Below are 14,252 nucleotides of genomic sequence, written 5' to 3'. Positions count from 1 at the left end.
ACAAGATCTCAATATCTCTATATGCGGAAATCAGGTTGGGTTTATCCCTTTAATGTTGCTAAAAGCACGCAGAAGACTTAGAAGCTGTGCATGCAGGGACCAAGCAGTCGCCTGGTGGAGCTGCCAGTGCAGCCCTGCCACACTGTGCTGCAGGCTGCGGGTCGAAGAACTGCTGCTGGGACTCTGAAGCCTGACTTTCTTCCAGCCTGTGCTGCATCCCATCACCTGGTAGCCCAGTAGCAGCAGCACTTCTGAGATGCTCTGAGCTGGGTGGGATACAGGGCAGCCTTGCAATGGCCCTGAAGAGGAGGGAGTGGACAGGATGCGGTGCCAGCACCTCCTGCATGGGGAGAGTGAACCTGGCTGCTCCAGAATGCCCCACTCTGCTGGGCCAGCTCTGGGGGCTGGGCTGGGGATCTGCCAGGGCTGTAGTGCCAGTGCAAGGATGAGAGCTCTATTCTCCAGGGCTCAGGCTGTCTCAGGGAACTGCTGGTGGTGTCAGCCCTTGGCTGAAGCTGCATCCCCTCCTGCAGCAGGGCTGGGGGCAGTGAGATTGGAGCCCAGCAGCAGAAAGGCACCTGATGTCAGGTATGGCACCGGAGCTCCTGGCAAGGCGTCCTGCTTGGGATCCTGCTCTGGGTGCTTGTGCTGTGTTTACCATCACAGAGCTGGGCTCCTGCACCTGCTTCTTTTCCAGCCCACCCTGCTGCTGTCAGGGCCTGGCTCTGCAACCTTGATATCTCAGTGCTGTCTTGAACCTGACCTGCAAATGTGAAAGTGTAACAGGAGAACTGGAACGGCATCCTGAACGCCCGTGACTGAGCAAGGAAGGCCATGCGGGGCCATCAGCTGGGGAGGGACGAGGAGCTCTATGCTGCTGGGGAGAAGCGTGCAGCACCCCGGTGTGTCCTTCCATCTGCTGCAGTGCAGGGTAAGGTGCTGGGAAGCAAATTGAGGGCAGCTGTGCAGTCCTGGCCCTCCCTTGTGCACCCTGGGCTCCATCAGCTCGACCCTAACCAGAGCTGCAACTGCTGACAGACCCTCATACCTCATACGAGAGTTAAGAGGATGCAGAGCTGGAGATGATTTTTTTGGCTATTTCCATGTCTGATTTGGCAACCAGAAACCTCAGCTTCTTCCCTCCAGAGCGGATGAGGTCCACAGCACTGCAGAGCAACAACAGGGAGAGATGAGTGCTACATCTGTTCACCAAGGACCACATCCTGAATCCACACCTCTCTACCTCCATCCCCTCGATGACAGCAGCAGCCACACCGGGCTCATCTTCAGCTCTGAAATGCGCTCCTATGCTTTTTCTCCCCGCTCCCTCTTTCACCCCACCCCAAGCACCTGCCTTCCCCATCTCTGACATCCCAGCCCCAGCAGCGGGGTGTCACCCACCTTTGGTAATCGGCCCCGATGAGACTGGTGCCGTTGACGGCCAGGATGCGGTCCCCGATGGCCAGCCTGCCATCAGCCGCCGCAGGGCTGCCCTCAATCAGCGTGCGGATGTAAATGCCCGGGGAGCCCAGCGGTGTGTGCTGCTGGGAGGGAGGCAGTGAGCGAGCAGAGAGGACACGGGAAACCTGTGATCCCTCCCCGCTGCCCTGCTTGGCTTTGCCACGCACCAAAGGATGGAGGAAATCCCTCACTTGAGTCATCTTCCTCCCCCCGTTGGCTGCCTCCAGCTGCAGGCAGCTGTGCTGGGCATAGCAGGCAGCGACCCTGCAGCAGAGCTGCCAGAGATCGCTCCGCGCCTCACTGGCCCCAGTCAAAGCTGCTCAGTTCCATGCACAGCCATCAGCTTTGGTAATTATGCGTTCCATGCCACACGTGCCCCCACAGCTCCTGGCAGAGCCATTGCTGCGCACTCACCAAGCCGTCGATCAGCCCCATCCCCAGCCCCAGCGCTCCCCTCTCCAGCTCCACCACAAAGACGTAGCAGAAGTCGTCGGTGGCCGAGCTGCGGCTGGAGGACTCCGGCGTGGGGAAGTCGTAGGGGGTCGGCGAGCAGCCTGCCAGCAGGGGGACCATCGTGTTACTGCTCCATCACCGCCCCTCATATGCTCTATCGAGGAATTCCCATCAAAGCCAACCTGGGCTCTCCCTAGGGCTGCTTCCCTTCTGGGACCTCGAACGGTGAGACGCTCTACGTGCTCTCCCCGAGCCCAAGCACTGAAAATCCGCACAAGAGCCACGTGTGCTGGAAATGGGCACCCAGTGTGGCCGTGCAGGCTCTGTCCCCCCCTTCCCGCACCCTTTCAGGCAGTGTCAGCCCTCCTTACCTTCAGGGCTGCCGCCTTTGGTGCTGCTCATCCCGTTCCTCCGCGGGTCCTGCAGCCCCTTGGTTGTGCCCTGCGGGGACTCGGGGCAGGCAGAGTCGAAGTTCAGGGGTGTGGTGGGGGGTGTAAGCAGGCAGGAGGGGGCCGGGGGGGCCGGGCCTCTGCCCAGCTGCAGCTGCTGGAGCTTCTCCTGGAGCTGCTGCTCGCTGGCGGTGTGCTGGCAGGGGCACCCATTGGTGGTGGAGGTGAGCGGGGGGGGCTCATCCCCCTCCAGGTTGGTGCAGCCGCCAGGGGTGCAGCGGCCCGATGGGGGAACAGTGCTCCCTGGGGTCATAACTGGGCTTGGAGTCACTTCCAGCACTTCTGGCACGATCGGTGGCTCGCTCTTAGAAAGGAGAAAAGTGGGAACCTAGGTAAGCAGCTGCCACCCCATAGGTGCCCTCCATCACCCTGCCATCGAAACCTGAGCAGTTTGTGCGCTGCTCAGGTTGGTGGCTGTGGTGGCTGTGAGCATCCCCAGCACAGGAGGAGACTCCTGGTGGGAAAAGACCTCCGAGATCCCCAAGATCAACCCCACCACGACACCAAACCAATTCAGTGCCACATCCACGCGGTTCCGGAACACCACCAAGGATGGTGACCCCACCACTGCCTTGTTGCAACACCTGACTGCTCCTTGTGAAAAGAAAGGTTCCCTGACCTTTGGAGGGGCTGAGCACGGCCCCTCGCTGCCCTGGGGGCTCTTGCTCTGCAGGCTCCAGAGGAAGTGGCGGACGTAGAGGAGGTGCCGGTAGATGTTGTCATCCAACGTCTCCACCTCCAGGTCCACCTTGAAGCCCGCGCTGGGCAGGACGATGGGAGGGTGGTTGTCAAAAGACTCCAGCACTGCGTCTGCAGGGCAGACAAAGGGGGATGACAGGGCAGGCAGATCCTGCCCCACAGCCCCACTGTGCCTCCAAGCAGCATCACTTGGGTACGCAGGGCACTGAGCACACTTGCATCCTTCATATCCCAATACCATACGACTATGGTTACCCTGATGACCACAGTTACCCACAAGACCCTTGCAGTTTGAAGGGCGCTGCCCGTTTGGTTGATCCATAAAAGCTTTTGGGTGACAGCAGCATGCAGGGCAGGGGGCTCACCAGGCTGGAAGGCGGCCGTGCTCTCCTCATCCCAGGGCTGCCATGCTGCCACGTTGCCCACCTCCATGGCCGCCTGGCACTGGCTCAGCACCCGATGCAGCTGCGCAGGGCTCAGCGCTGGGAACTCAGCTCTCAGGGTTGGCCACGTCATCTGGGCAAAGAGACAGCACAGGGGGTGAATACCATCCCATCACCTCCATCCCAAACCCAACGTGGCCAGCACCTCACCTGCAGCAGCTGGGAGCCGGGCATGGCCACCAGGTTGGCCACGCTGGTGAGTTTAGCAAAGAACTGCTGGGAGAGCTGCTCAAAGCCGGCTCCACGCAGCCACTCCAGCAGCAGCCGCATGCTGGCTCGCAGCTTCACACCCTGCGACCAATGGAAGCAGCCAAGAGAGGAGCCTGTGGGGCACAGCACGGGTTGGGCAATGGAACCCCCACGTTCAGCCAGAGAACATAGGATAGAGCTGCCCTACAGAACAAATCCCCACATATGTCCCCACGTTAATGTCCCCAGTGGCTGTGACTCAGTGGCAGACCTTGCCTGGCGGTAATTGTGGCTGGGGCAAGGAGACTGCCGTGAGGCAGGGATGTTAGTGATAATTAGGGTTAACGAGCACCATCCTGTTCCTCAATTACAAGGCAGGGTGCAATGGTTCATTAGTGAGAAGCTCTCCGTGGAGCAAATTGCTTTCAGACTGAAAAGTGTTGGGGTTGGGATTGGGATTGACAATGAGGATAGGGTTGGGGTCAAGGATGGGTTTGGAGATGGGGATGCAGATACAGCTGGAGTTGATTATGAGTTTAGGTTTGGGGATGAGGAGGAGAATGAGAATGGGGTTGAAGATGAGTTTGGGTATGAGAATGAGAATGGGGTTAGAGTTGAAGATGAGGATGGGGTTGGGGTTGGAGATGTGTTTGGATTTGGGGTTGGGGTTAAAACCCTCCTGGAAATGGGAACCTTGGAGGGAGCATCTGTGTCTGCTCTATGGGTACAGGGGAACTGTGCTTGGAAACAGCTCAATAAGAGCCTGGTAGCAAAGTGGCACAGCAAAAGCCAAAGCCATGAAATGTGAAACAAGCAGGATGCTGGGGATGGAGCACTTGGGAAAGAAAAGACATGGGCTCAGCAGCCAGGTTTGTGCTTGGCTTCCTCATACCAGCGTGGGACCTGCCCACCTCCAGCTGCTCAAAGCCCCTCTCCCCAGGGGGCACCGGGAAGGACGGGGGGGTCTCAGAAGGTCTATTCCCTGTATCAGCCCAATGAGGGAGAACCAAGAGGAGGACAGGGACTGACCCTTATCCAGGAGCTGGTTGAAGAGCAGCGTGTTGGAGAAGAAGAAGAGGTAGGCAAACATCTGGGAGGTGATCTCAGGGTGCACCTCATACTGCCGGAGCAGGTCCAGGGCTGCCTGGTAGATGAGCACCACGCGGTGCAGCTCCTCGGGCAGCGGTGGGGCCGCCCGCCAGCCCTCATGGCTCTCATTCTGGAAGGGGTTGCACTCCAGCAGGGCCGGCAGCGAGATGTACAGACACTGCAGGAAGCAGAAGGAGCTGAGCTGAACAGAACCCGGCCCGTTTGTTTACTTGTGCAGGAGCCTGGGTAGGAGAGCAGCACTTTACACCCATCACTGCTGGGGTGAGGGTGAGGGAGTGGCGAGCACGGAGCATCCCTGCACACAGACACCTTTCTCTGGCCACACACTGCCTGCTCTGTTCCCCACCAGCCCCGGGGCTGCTTTCCATCGTGCCCTGAATCGCAGCATTATGTTCTCCCCAACACCTCCTCCCAAGCAGAGAAGCACACCACGGTCATCCAATACTTTTCCTGGGCTGCGCCCAAAAGCGAGGCACTTCAGCCCGAAGGAAAACATCTCGGTGTTGCAGAAGCTGAACAACTCCTGCAGAACTGCTGGGGATGCTCACGTTGGCGGCGGTGCCCCTGGGCACTGCGTACCTTGGAGATGTAATAGACACACTGCTGGAATGTGTACATGATCACCTCCTCCAGCACCGTCATCGCCTCCTCGCTGGCTGTGATGGTCGAGGAGAACAGAGACTCCTTGGAGCCTAAGGGATGGAGGGAGAAATCAAGGAGCAAACCTGGCGGGGCCATCTGATGGCTGCGGGTACCCATACAGCCCCAGACCCTGCAGGTCCACTGCACCCCATGTTCCCTTAGGGTGGGGTTACTGACTCTCCCAGCATGACATCCCCAAACAGGATGAAATTGGACTTAGAAGCTGATTTCTTCCTTTTCCCCTTTTTCCCTTTCATCTCAAGGGCACCAAGTACTGCATGCAGGCAGGGATCAGCAGGGTCGAGGGGGGCCATGGAGTGAGCAGCAGCCCCAGGCACTACCTTTGACATCCATCTCCTCCTCCATGCTCTGGATGTAGGTGGGGGACTTCTGCTGGACAAAGTAGAGCACCTCAATGGCGTTGGACATCCAGAAGAGGATGTGCTGCAGGTCTGGCAGCAGGTCCGCAATGGTGAAACACGACAGGGCAGCAGGGTCCTGGCTGGGGGGGGGACAGAGCAGACATTGCAGTATCACTGCTCATCACTGAGGGATTTGGGGTGAAACCAACCCAAAAAGCAGCAGAGAGCTTTTGCATCCCACTGCTGAGCTTTAGGAAAGCCCTGTGCAAGCAGCAAGCTGGGAGATCCTGCTCTGCAGGATAGGTTTTGTTGGCGCCACTGGGGGACCCCAATGATGGATCCAACCCATCTGCAGGAATTGCTGCAGAGCAGATCTCCCCAACAGATCTGTGCTGCTGTTGCTGCCAGGTCTGGTGGTTAAACTCAGCCTGCCCAGCACTGGGCCGTTCCAAAATAAAACAAAACAAATAGAAAGCAGCTGGGAGGTTTCTCAATGGCTGAAGCACTTTTTCCTGCTGTAGCAAAGGGCTGGGAGGTTGCCCTTAAGGAGACCTCAGCACAAGCACTGATGGTTTCTCCAGATGCTGCTTTGGAGCCTGGAATTTGGGACTGGCAGTGGGGCCAGTGGCAAAATGAAGATAGATACAAATTCATGGGATTTAGCAGGGAAATGCCATGTGCATCTGTGCTGGCAGCTGGGTGGGCACAGCTGGATGGGAGGGAGAATTGGGCTGAATTCTCCCAGTTTGGGGGCAAAGAAAGAAGGGTGGCACTTACTGCTGGGATTGCTTCTCAGCCAGCTCCCGTGTGCGCTCCTGGGCAGGGAGAGAAAGAGAGAGCACAGATGGTGACTGCTGGCATTGCTGCACATGGGGACCAGGGTGGGAGCCGAGGGGATCCCCGCTGTCCCCACCCCCCCAGTGCCAACTGACCCACACTGTCCTCTGGATCATTTTGGCCGCTTTGAGCAGCAGCTGCCCAAAGTCCCCAGGCTGGAAGCTGGTGGCCGAGTGCTGGATGCAGAGGCACAGCAGAAAGGCAGGTGCCAGCTTGTGGTCATCCCCCCCCGGCTCGATCAGCGTCATGATGCGCCGCAGCAGCACATCCTCGACCTCTGGCTCAAACTCCAGCTGCAGCCTCCTGCGGGGAGCCCTGGGACCGTCGCTGGGCTCAGGGCTCTGTCGGTTGGCATCGAGCCCCCCCTGCTCTTTCAGCAGGCTGCCGCACGTCCCACATACAGAGGGGCCATCGGGGTGCAGGGCCCGCAGCCTCAGCAGGGTCTGTGCCGGCAGCGGTTGTGCATTCGTGGGGTCCTTGTAGAGCAGCAGGTAATAGAGCCCGAGGGACAGCAGGTCCCCGTGCCGCAGCACAACGGTCCGGGTCACCGCGGAGAAGTTAACAGAGACGTTGGCACCGGCGATGGGCTCCAGCACCAACTTCTCCTCTGAGTGGTGCCACGATGCTCGCAGCCTCCTGATGGTGCAGTGCAGGGGTAAGACGTCCGGCGCCGAAAGGCTGATGCTGGGTTTGCTCGCCTGCGTCCTCTGGCCCACCGTGTGCTGCTCGCGGTTCAGCAGGTACACCAGGCTGTCCTGTGAGGGGGGGGGCATGCAGAATCAGTGGGGTCTACAGCCCCCTGCCACCCCCACGCATGGCCTTGGCAGAACCACGGTTCTCTCTTCTTTTTTCCCTTGCACAGATGGGGAGCTCACGCAGCACAAAAAGCGTGGGCAGTGCAGCCAGGACCCTTGTGCACCCTGCTGCTTCTGCACCCAGATGTGCAAACGGGCAGAGCAAGCCCAACAAATGGGCACCGTAACTCCAGGCATGTAACAGATGGGGCTGCTCTGGGCAGAAGGAGCCCTCCTCCCAGCTGCAGCGATGGCCACCAAGCAGGCTGAGGGGGCTGCCCCTGTCTGCCTGCACGCCGGTGCCTCAGTTTCCCCAGCTGCATTAGCACAGACAGAGGAGAGCTGCAGCGCTGGTGTCACATTGGGACAGAGCTGGAAATCTCGGACCAGCCAGATATTCCGCCTGGACAAAGCAACCATTAACCAAAAGAGCCGTCCCAGTCCTTTCCAGTTCTCCCAGTGCCAGCGCTCCCAGACGCGCTGTCTCGTACCACCTCTCATTACATTTACCGGAGGCAGCCAGACGGGGACGGGGCAGCGCTCGGCACCATCCTGCAGAACAGGCTCTGCATTGCACCGGGGCAAGGACTCTGCCGTGGGGCTTTTCTGAGGCGTCTCTCCACCAGCCCCATAGCCACATCCCCAGCCTGCACCGCAGCCGGGCAGGACGGATTGTACATCCCAACCCCACACAAACTCATTTTCCTAAGGATGCTCTTTCACCCCAACCCCGCCCCTCCCCCAGGAAACACCGGCCATGCATAAAGCTCCCCATCCCCATAAGCTTAAGGAGCAACAAAAAAATAAAAAAGAAAAGAAGAAAGGTTGGCGGGGCGGCGAGAGCTGCGCGGTGCTTACATGCTGCTGGCTGTAGCCCTGCAGGAGCAGGAGGTGCGGGGAGTGGTAGAGGGAATACCGCATGCTGCTCCCGCTCCGCTCCTCGGGGCCGCGCAGCGCGGGGCAGTGCCGCCGGAGCTCCTCGTCCCGGGGGCGGCCCAGGCTGCTCTCGCTGAGGCTGCGCCGCAGGGCCGGGGGGGTGCCGAGCCGCTTAGCGCCCGCCAGCACCCGCATGGCCCCCCGCGCCCGGTGCCGCTGCAGCTTCCTCGCTTGGGCGTTGATGCCTGCGGGGGGAGAGATGCGCTGCGCTCAGCTCTGATGCTGGACCGGCAGCATCCCGAAACCCGCCGCGGTGGGGAATAGGAGGCGGCGTCGGAGCGAACCCCCATCCCCCGGGGCGATGTCCCCCAAGAGAGGGGAGTTTTGTGCCCCCTCGATAACAAAAAGAGGGACCCGCAGCCCGTCCCTTCCCCCCTCCCCCATGTCCCCACTGACCGCGGGGCAACCGGGGAGCTCCGCATCCACAGCATCCCCTGCGCTGCCGGTGGAAAGCGGGGCTGGAGAGAAAACAAGCTGAATTTTTTTAGAGGAGGTGGGGGGAAGAAAAAAGAAAAAAAAAACACGGAAAAATAAGAGCCTGGATGCTGCCTGCTGGCGGCGAGCGGGGCTGAGAGGCCCCTCAGCCCCCAGGGAAGCAGGCAGGGAGCTGCGAGCCGCAGAGCCGCCGCAGGACCCAGCGCTCAGCACCTTCCCCCGAGCAGCGCTGGCTGCAAGACGAATGGGATTTGGAGCGAATGAGCAGAGAGCCCTAAGGCAGCAGCGTCCCCAAACCCATAGGGGAGTTCCTATGGGATCCCCCCCACAGGGCTCTGGCTCTGCAGCAGCGATAGGATGAAGTTGTAGAGTCGGAGCTCGTACCTCTGCATTACAGAACGGCAGAATGGAGGGCTTGGGGACAGCCAGAGGGATTTGGGGACGGCAATGCACAGAGTCTGGGGCTGCTTAAAGGGACACATGTAAGCCAGAGCCCAAAAACAAACCTGTCGTCTGCCTTATTTGGTGAGGAATGGGCTGCATGCACCAAAATACATTTTTGTTTGTTTTAAATCGAGCGCTCCTTTGGTGGGAAAATGGTAGGGATGGGGGGGGGGGGAGGAGAAAATAGCACCCGGTGTTGGCATGCTGTGGGATTAGGGCACAGCACAGCCTGCAGCCACTGCCAAGAGGGGGACAGACCCTCCCCATGCCCCCTTTAAAAGGCAGTGGGGTTCATCACACTGCACCGCAGATGTGAAACACGGGCATGCCACGAGTGTGGGAGCAGAGCTCTGAGGGCGCACTGTGTCACCCCACTGCCTGGCCCCAAACAGGGACATGAGGGCAGCTCTGGTGCAGCTCCTCAAGCCGGGGGGCTCGGGGTCCCCCTGCCATCACTGTTCCCTTATCTGAGGGCAGTCTGTACTGTGTTAGCTTTGCATAGGAAACCCACTGAGGAAAAAGCTGTGTTTTCACTGCCCATAGAGCCTCCGTCACCGACTCCCCCGCAAACCCAGAGCTGTGCTGGAAATATAAACAGTTCTTTTCCTGAATGAAACAAAGTCCATCCATTAGCCAAGGTATGCCTCCAGCTCTTTAGCAGTGCCTTCTCCTGCCTGGCTGTCCCCAAACCCACCCCACATCCTGGGGTAAACCTGCTGGCTTTGCTGCATGGGATCTCCACGGGTTCTGCCTCTTTTTTCAGCCCAGGGAAGAGGTGCCCTGCTCCTGGTTGGGAAATGAATCAGCTCATAAATAACTGCAAGGGACGCAGGAGAGATTTGTTTCTAATTTGGGGCAAACGCCCTTTCTGATGTGAATTGCTGAGCAGCCCCTGTAGGGAACATTCCCTGGCTGCAGCTGTGCCAAGGTGTGCCTCAGTGGTACCAACAGAGCGTGTTGGAAGGGAAGAGGTTTCACTCCCATGGTTTGCACAGCACGTGGTTCGGTCTGCAGCTTCACAGGGAAACCCAACCAGCACAGGGAACGGCATGCAATGGGGTGCCTGGGAGGAGCTGAATGCATCCCTACTTTGTGGTGCTCTGCCCCCAGCTGCCCCACATCGCTCCCCAAAAGGAGCAGGGCTGAGTGAAGCCTCGTTTCCCACAGAGCTGCTCCACCTGCACTGCAGAGGAGTGGTGCCAGGAGCGCACACCTCCCTCCCCCCTGGGAAGCAGCTAATAAACTAATTAGGATAATGGGTAACCGAGCAGATAAAACTCTTAAGCCATTTGCTTCCTTACTTGTGGGCTTGTGGTTGTGGGGCCTTCCCCCCTGGCTCAGCAGCAGTGTCCCATTGCGATGCCCTGTGTGGGGGCAGTTACCTACAGCTATTTCCCTATGGCTCCCAATCTGCTTTCCTCCCAGACAGCCTCCAGCTGCCTCTCCTTTTAGTTTTGCACAGAAGCCACATTTTCCATGCCAGCGCCCTGCTGCCCCAGGCACACAGCTGATGCTCAGCTCATGGCAAAGGGACATAGGAGTGGTGGCAGGGTGACCCTGCTGGTAGCACTCATGGTCCCCACTGCACCAGGAGCCACATTTCCCTTTGAGGTGCTGCCGAAGAGAGGGGAGCAGATGCTCTGTGTGCTTGGAGCAGCATCACCAGCATGGGGTGGGGAGGCTGGGGATGGGCCCAGCTGAATGGGACAGCAGCAGAAGTGAGGTTTTAGTAGTACATCTGTCAAGCAGATAGCATGAATAATTGTGGCTGGGGGTCTTCGTCTCAGAAAAGCCTGACTGGCTGCAGAAAAGGTTTTAAAAAAATAAAAACATGAGAAATGAGGGCAGTGCCCTTCTCACAGTGCCCGGGTTGAGGTGTGAGTGCTGCCGGCCCTGTCCCAACTGGGACAATGGTTGGTGTCATCCGGAGCTGATGTCACCTTGGGCTCATGCTGGCAGCCTCTGAAGAGCCGTGGCACAGCTCTCCCACCACATGCAGCCGCATCTGACTGTGAGTTTAGCACTTAGGTCTTGCCCTGTTTTCTATTTAAAAACTGTTTTTTTCTTTCTTTAGAGCCAGCGCCCTTGCAAAGCACTTAGCATTGCCCTGATCCCTACTGGAGAGGAGAGGGGCACCCACCTCGGTGCCTCATCCCTGACCCCCAGGAGCACTGCAGCAGCTCCTTGCACCTGAAAGGAAGAGGAGTGATGGCCTTAAGTTGTGCCAGGGGATGCTCAGGTTGGATAACAGGGAAAAATTTCTTCTCCCAAGGAGCACTGGCACTGCTGCCCTGGGAGTGGTGGGGTCACTGGGATCACTGGAGGTGTTCCAGAACCACAGAGATGTGGCACTGAGGGATGTGGTTTGGTGTCATGCTGGGATGGGTTGGGGTTGGTGATCTTGAAGCTCTTTTCCAGCCTTAAAGATTCTGTGCCGCAAGTGGGCATCCAGCTGGGGTCCCAAATTCCCCACGGAGGGAAGCGCTAAGAGCACTGCAACCAAAACGCAGCTCCTGCCCCCACCACCACCCCCACACAAACACCCCCAAGCCGCTGCCCCTGACCTGCAGTGGTGGTATCCACATCCCTGGCTGCCATCTCCTCCACCTCCGCCCGCCGCCGCAGCTCCAGCCGCCTTGAGAATCCCTCCCGGGGCTTCCACAGGTCCTGGATGAGCAGCGGCTTCTCATGGTCCCCGAGAACCCTCAGCCCCTCAGTCTGCCACCGCTTCTCGGGTCCCTCGAACCTCCCGATGACGTCGCACAGCGCGTACTGCCCGGCATTCAGCTGGCTCAGCCCGTAGCGCTCCAGAGCCTCCTTCACCAGCTCCAGTGCCCCCGAGCTGCCCGTGGCCAGAACGCTCTTGTAGTTGGTGCCCACACAGATGTTGCCTCCAAAAATCTTCAGGATGCCGGGAGCCGAAAGTTGAGTGGAGAGCTCAGCTGGGTCATCCCCGTCTGGGAAGGCGGAGGTGGAGCTGCGGTCCTTGTAGCTCAGCGTCCTGTACAGGACCTGGGAGAAGAGGCGGCTCTGACGCTTCAGCCGGCTCTTGGATGGTGGAGCCATGGTGGAGGAGGACCCATAGAACATCGCGTGGGACGTCGTCACGAGCGGCAGCTGGGAACAGGGATAGGGAGAGATCAGGGGTGAGCGTGGCAGCCACCCCCCGAGGGACGGGGATGAGCCGGGGAGGTGATGCTGAGGCTTCCAGAGGCAGCAGCACGGGATGGAGGTTCCCCTGGTGCAGCTCCTCTGCACCACACAGACACTGCAGCACGGATTTGTCCCGGGGAGGTTAATTTCTGCCGTGTGCACTGTGAGGTCCCTCCTGCCTAAGCACATCTGCGCTGGGAGGAGAGCAGAGCCCAGCAGCAAAGTGGGACCTGCAGAGCCCAGCCTGGGTGGGAGCCAGCGCCTCGGAGCCACTTTCTCTAACGAGTTTGTGGAGCAATCCCATTTTTTAGAGGTGAAACAGAAAGCTCGAGTGCAAATTGAATTACTCGGAGGTCGCTGCTAAACGCTTCTGCTCACTGAGAGGCACAGGGTGAAAACGGGCTCCAATTGGCCTTTCCATAAACGTCCTTGCTCTGGCAAATCCTGCTGCCGGTTTGCAGAGGACGTTAAAGCACACGGCGGCATCGCCAAGCACAGTGCCTGAAATGCGTGTTTGTTGTCCACCTCCACTGGGAAAAGAACATGGCTGGGGATGTGGGTGGCTCTGTGTGTGCTCAGCAGGACCCAGCTCGGTGCAGCTCCAGCACTGTCAGCAGTGATGCCAACCCTGGACAGCCTCCACGCTGCCATCTAATTCAGGAAGAAAAAGCGTCCCTGCTGCTAATGGAAGAGGTCACCTTCCCACTGGGAACAGCCTCGCTTCTGTGCACAAAGGATTTCTGCAGGGCGGGGATCTCCCGGGGCCAGGAGAGCCTGGAATGCTGCAGATGGGGAAACTGAGGCACCAGTGAGTTCCACGGCTGCAGGACGAGCCTGGGAGGCTGCTGCACCTCTGGTCACCCCTCTCACCCCAGGGACATCTCACAACCTTCTGGCCCCCCTTGTAACTGGGGAAACTAAGCGGGGACAAGGCTGGAGCTGCAGCTCCTTTGTGTCAGGGGCTGCTCCTGCCTGGGTTGCCCCTTCATGTCAATGGGTGCTGAGGCAGATTCCACTTGGGAGCAGGACAGGGTACCCCCAAAACCCCAACTGCTGCATGCAGAAACCGCTGCGAACAAGGATGCAGGAGATAAATCTTTGCCACTGAGCCACTGGATCAGGTGGGCAGATTTAATCTCCTCTGCTCTGCACTACCCACGGCACAGAGGGAAACCTTGCAACATCTGCTGCCATGAGGTCACTCCTCCATGCCCACATGGCAGGCAGGTTGCTGCCTCTTTCAATTCGGTATTTATAGCACTGCTATTTTCTTTCTATCAGACACAGCACCTGCAGAGAGCAGCGGCAGAGGCTTTTCACAGAGCAAGTGCTTGGAAAAACACAAAGCCCAGATTGAGACAAACCCTTCGGTTGCTCATCTGCTCAGCAGCCGGAGCAGCAGTGAGGTGAGCCCCATCAGGACCAGCCCACCTGCACAACCCCTGCCTGCCCCCAGCCTGGGGTGGCTGCACGTCTCCCTGATCTCGTGGGACATCACACCCAAGCCAGCTCATTCTGTGCTCATTCTACAGTGCTGTGACAAACACACGGTCCATCCACCAGGCAGACATCCCAGTGGTCTTTCTCCTTCTGCTGCCCTTACCTCGCCATCCTTCTCACGGGCTCGCCGTCCTTCCATCCGTCCTCTTCCTCAGAGTGGGCATCCCCCCAGCACACATGGTCCCAGCACACATCTGTCTGTAGGAGGAAGAGGAGGAGAAGTCACGGGCTGCTCAGAGCCACCGCAGTGCCCTCTTCTGCTCTGGGGGCTCAGAGATGCCATGCACCACCAGTGATGTGCAGCACTGCTGACCCACCTGGAGCCGCAACAGTTTTATTCCTCCT

The 14,252-nt window shown here is 59.0% G+C and overlaps 1 protein-coding gene across 1 annotated transcript; it reads right to left on the bottom strand.

The window, feature by feature from the left end:
* Positions 1–1,060: 1,060 nt before the first annotated feature.
* On the bottom strand, positions 1,061–14,046 carry RADIL (Rap associating with DIL domain; the record flags this gene model as incomplete). The annotated part of the gene is made up of 15 exons (XM_079542878.1): positions 1,061–1,166; positions 1,402–1,544; positions 1,876–2,015; positions 2,286–2,667; positions 2,983–3,173; positions 3,428–3,578; positions 3,656–3,828; positions 4,724–4,961; positions 5,384–5,496; positions 5,788–5,948; positions 6,586–6,623; positions 6,741–7,400; positions 8,298–8,560; positions 11,819–12,371; positions 14,011–14,046. 15 exons carry the CDS (start codon positions 14,044–14,046, stop codon positions 1,061–1,063), a joined length of 3,348 nt encoding a protein of 1,115 aa, XP_079399004.1.
* Positions 14,047–14,252: the final 206 nt, after the last annotated feature.

Source organism: Tetrao urogallus (genome assembly GCF_951394365.1).
Source record: "Tetrao urogallus genome assembly, chromosome: 15".
Lineage (NCBI taxonomy): Eukaryota > Metazoa > Chordata > Aves > Galliformes > Phasianidae > Tetrao > Tetrao urogallus.
The sequence above is the reverse complement of the archived record's forward strand: the minus strand, read 5'-3'. Positions and strand labels throughout refer to the sequence as shown.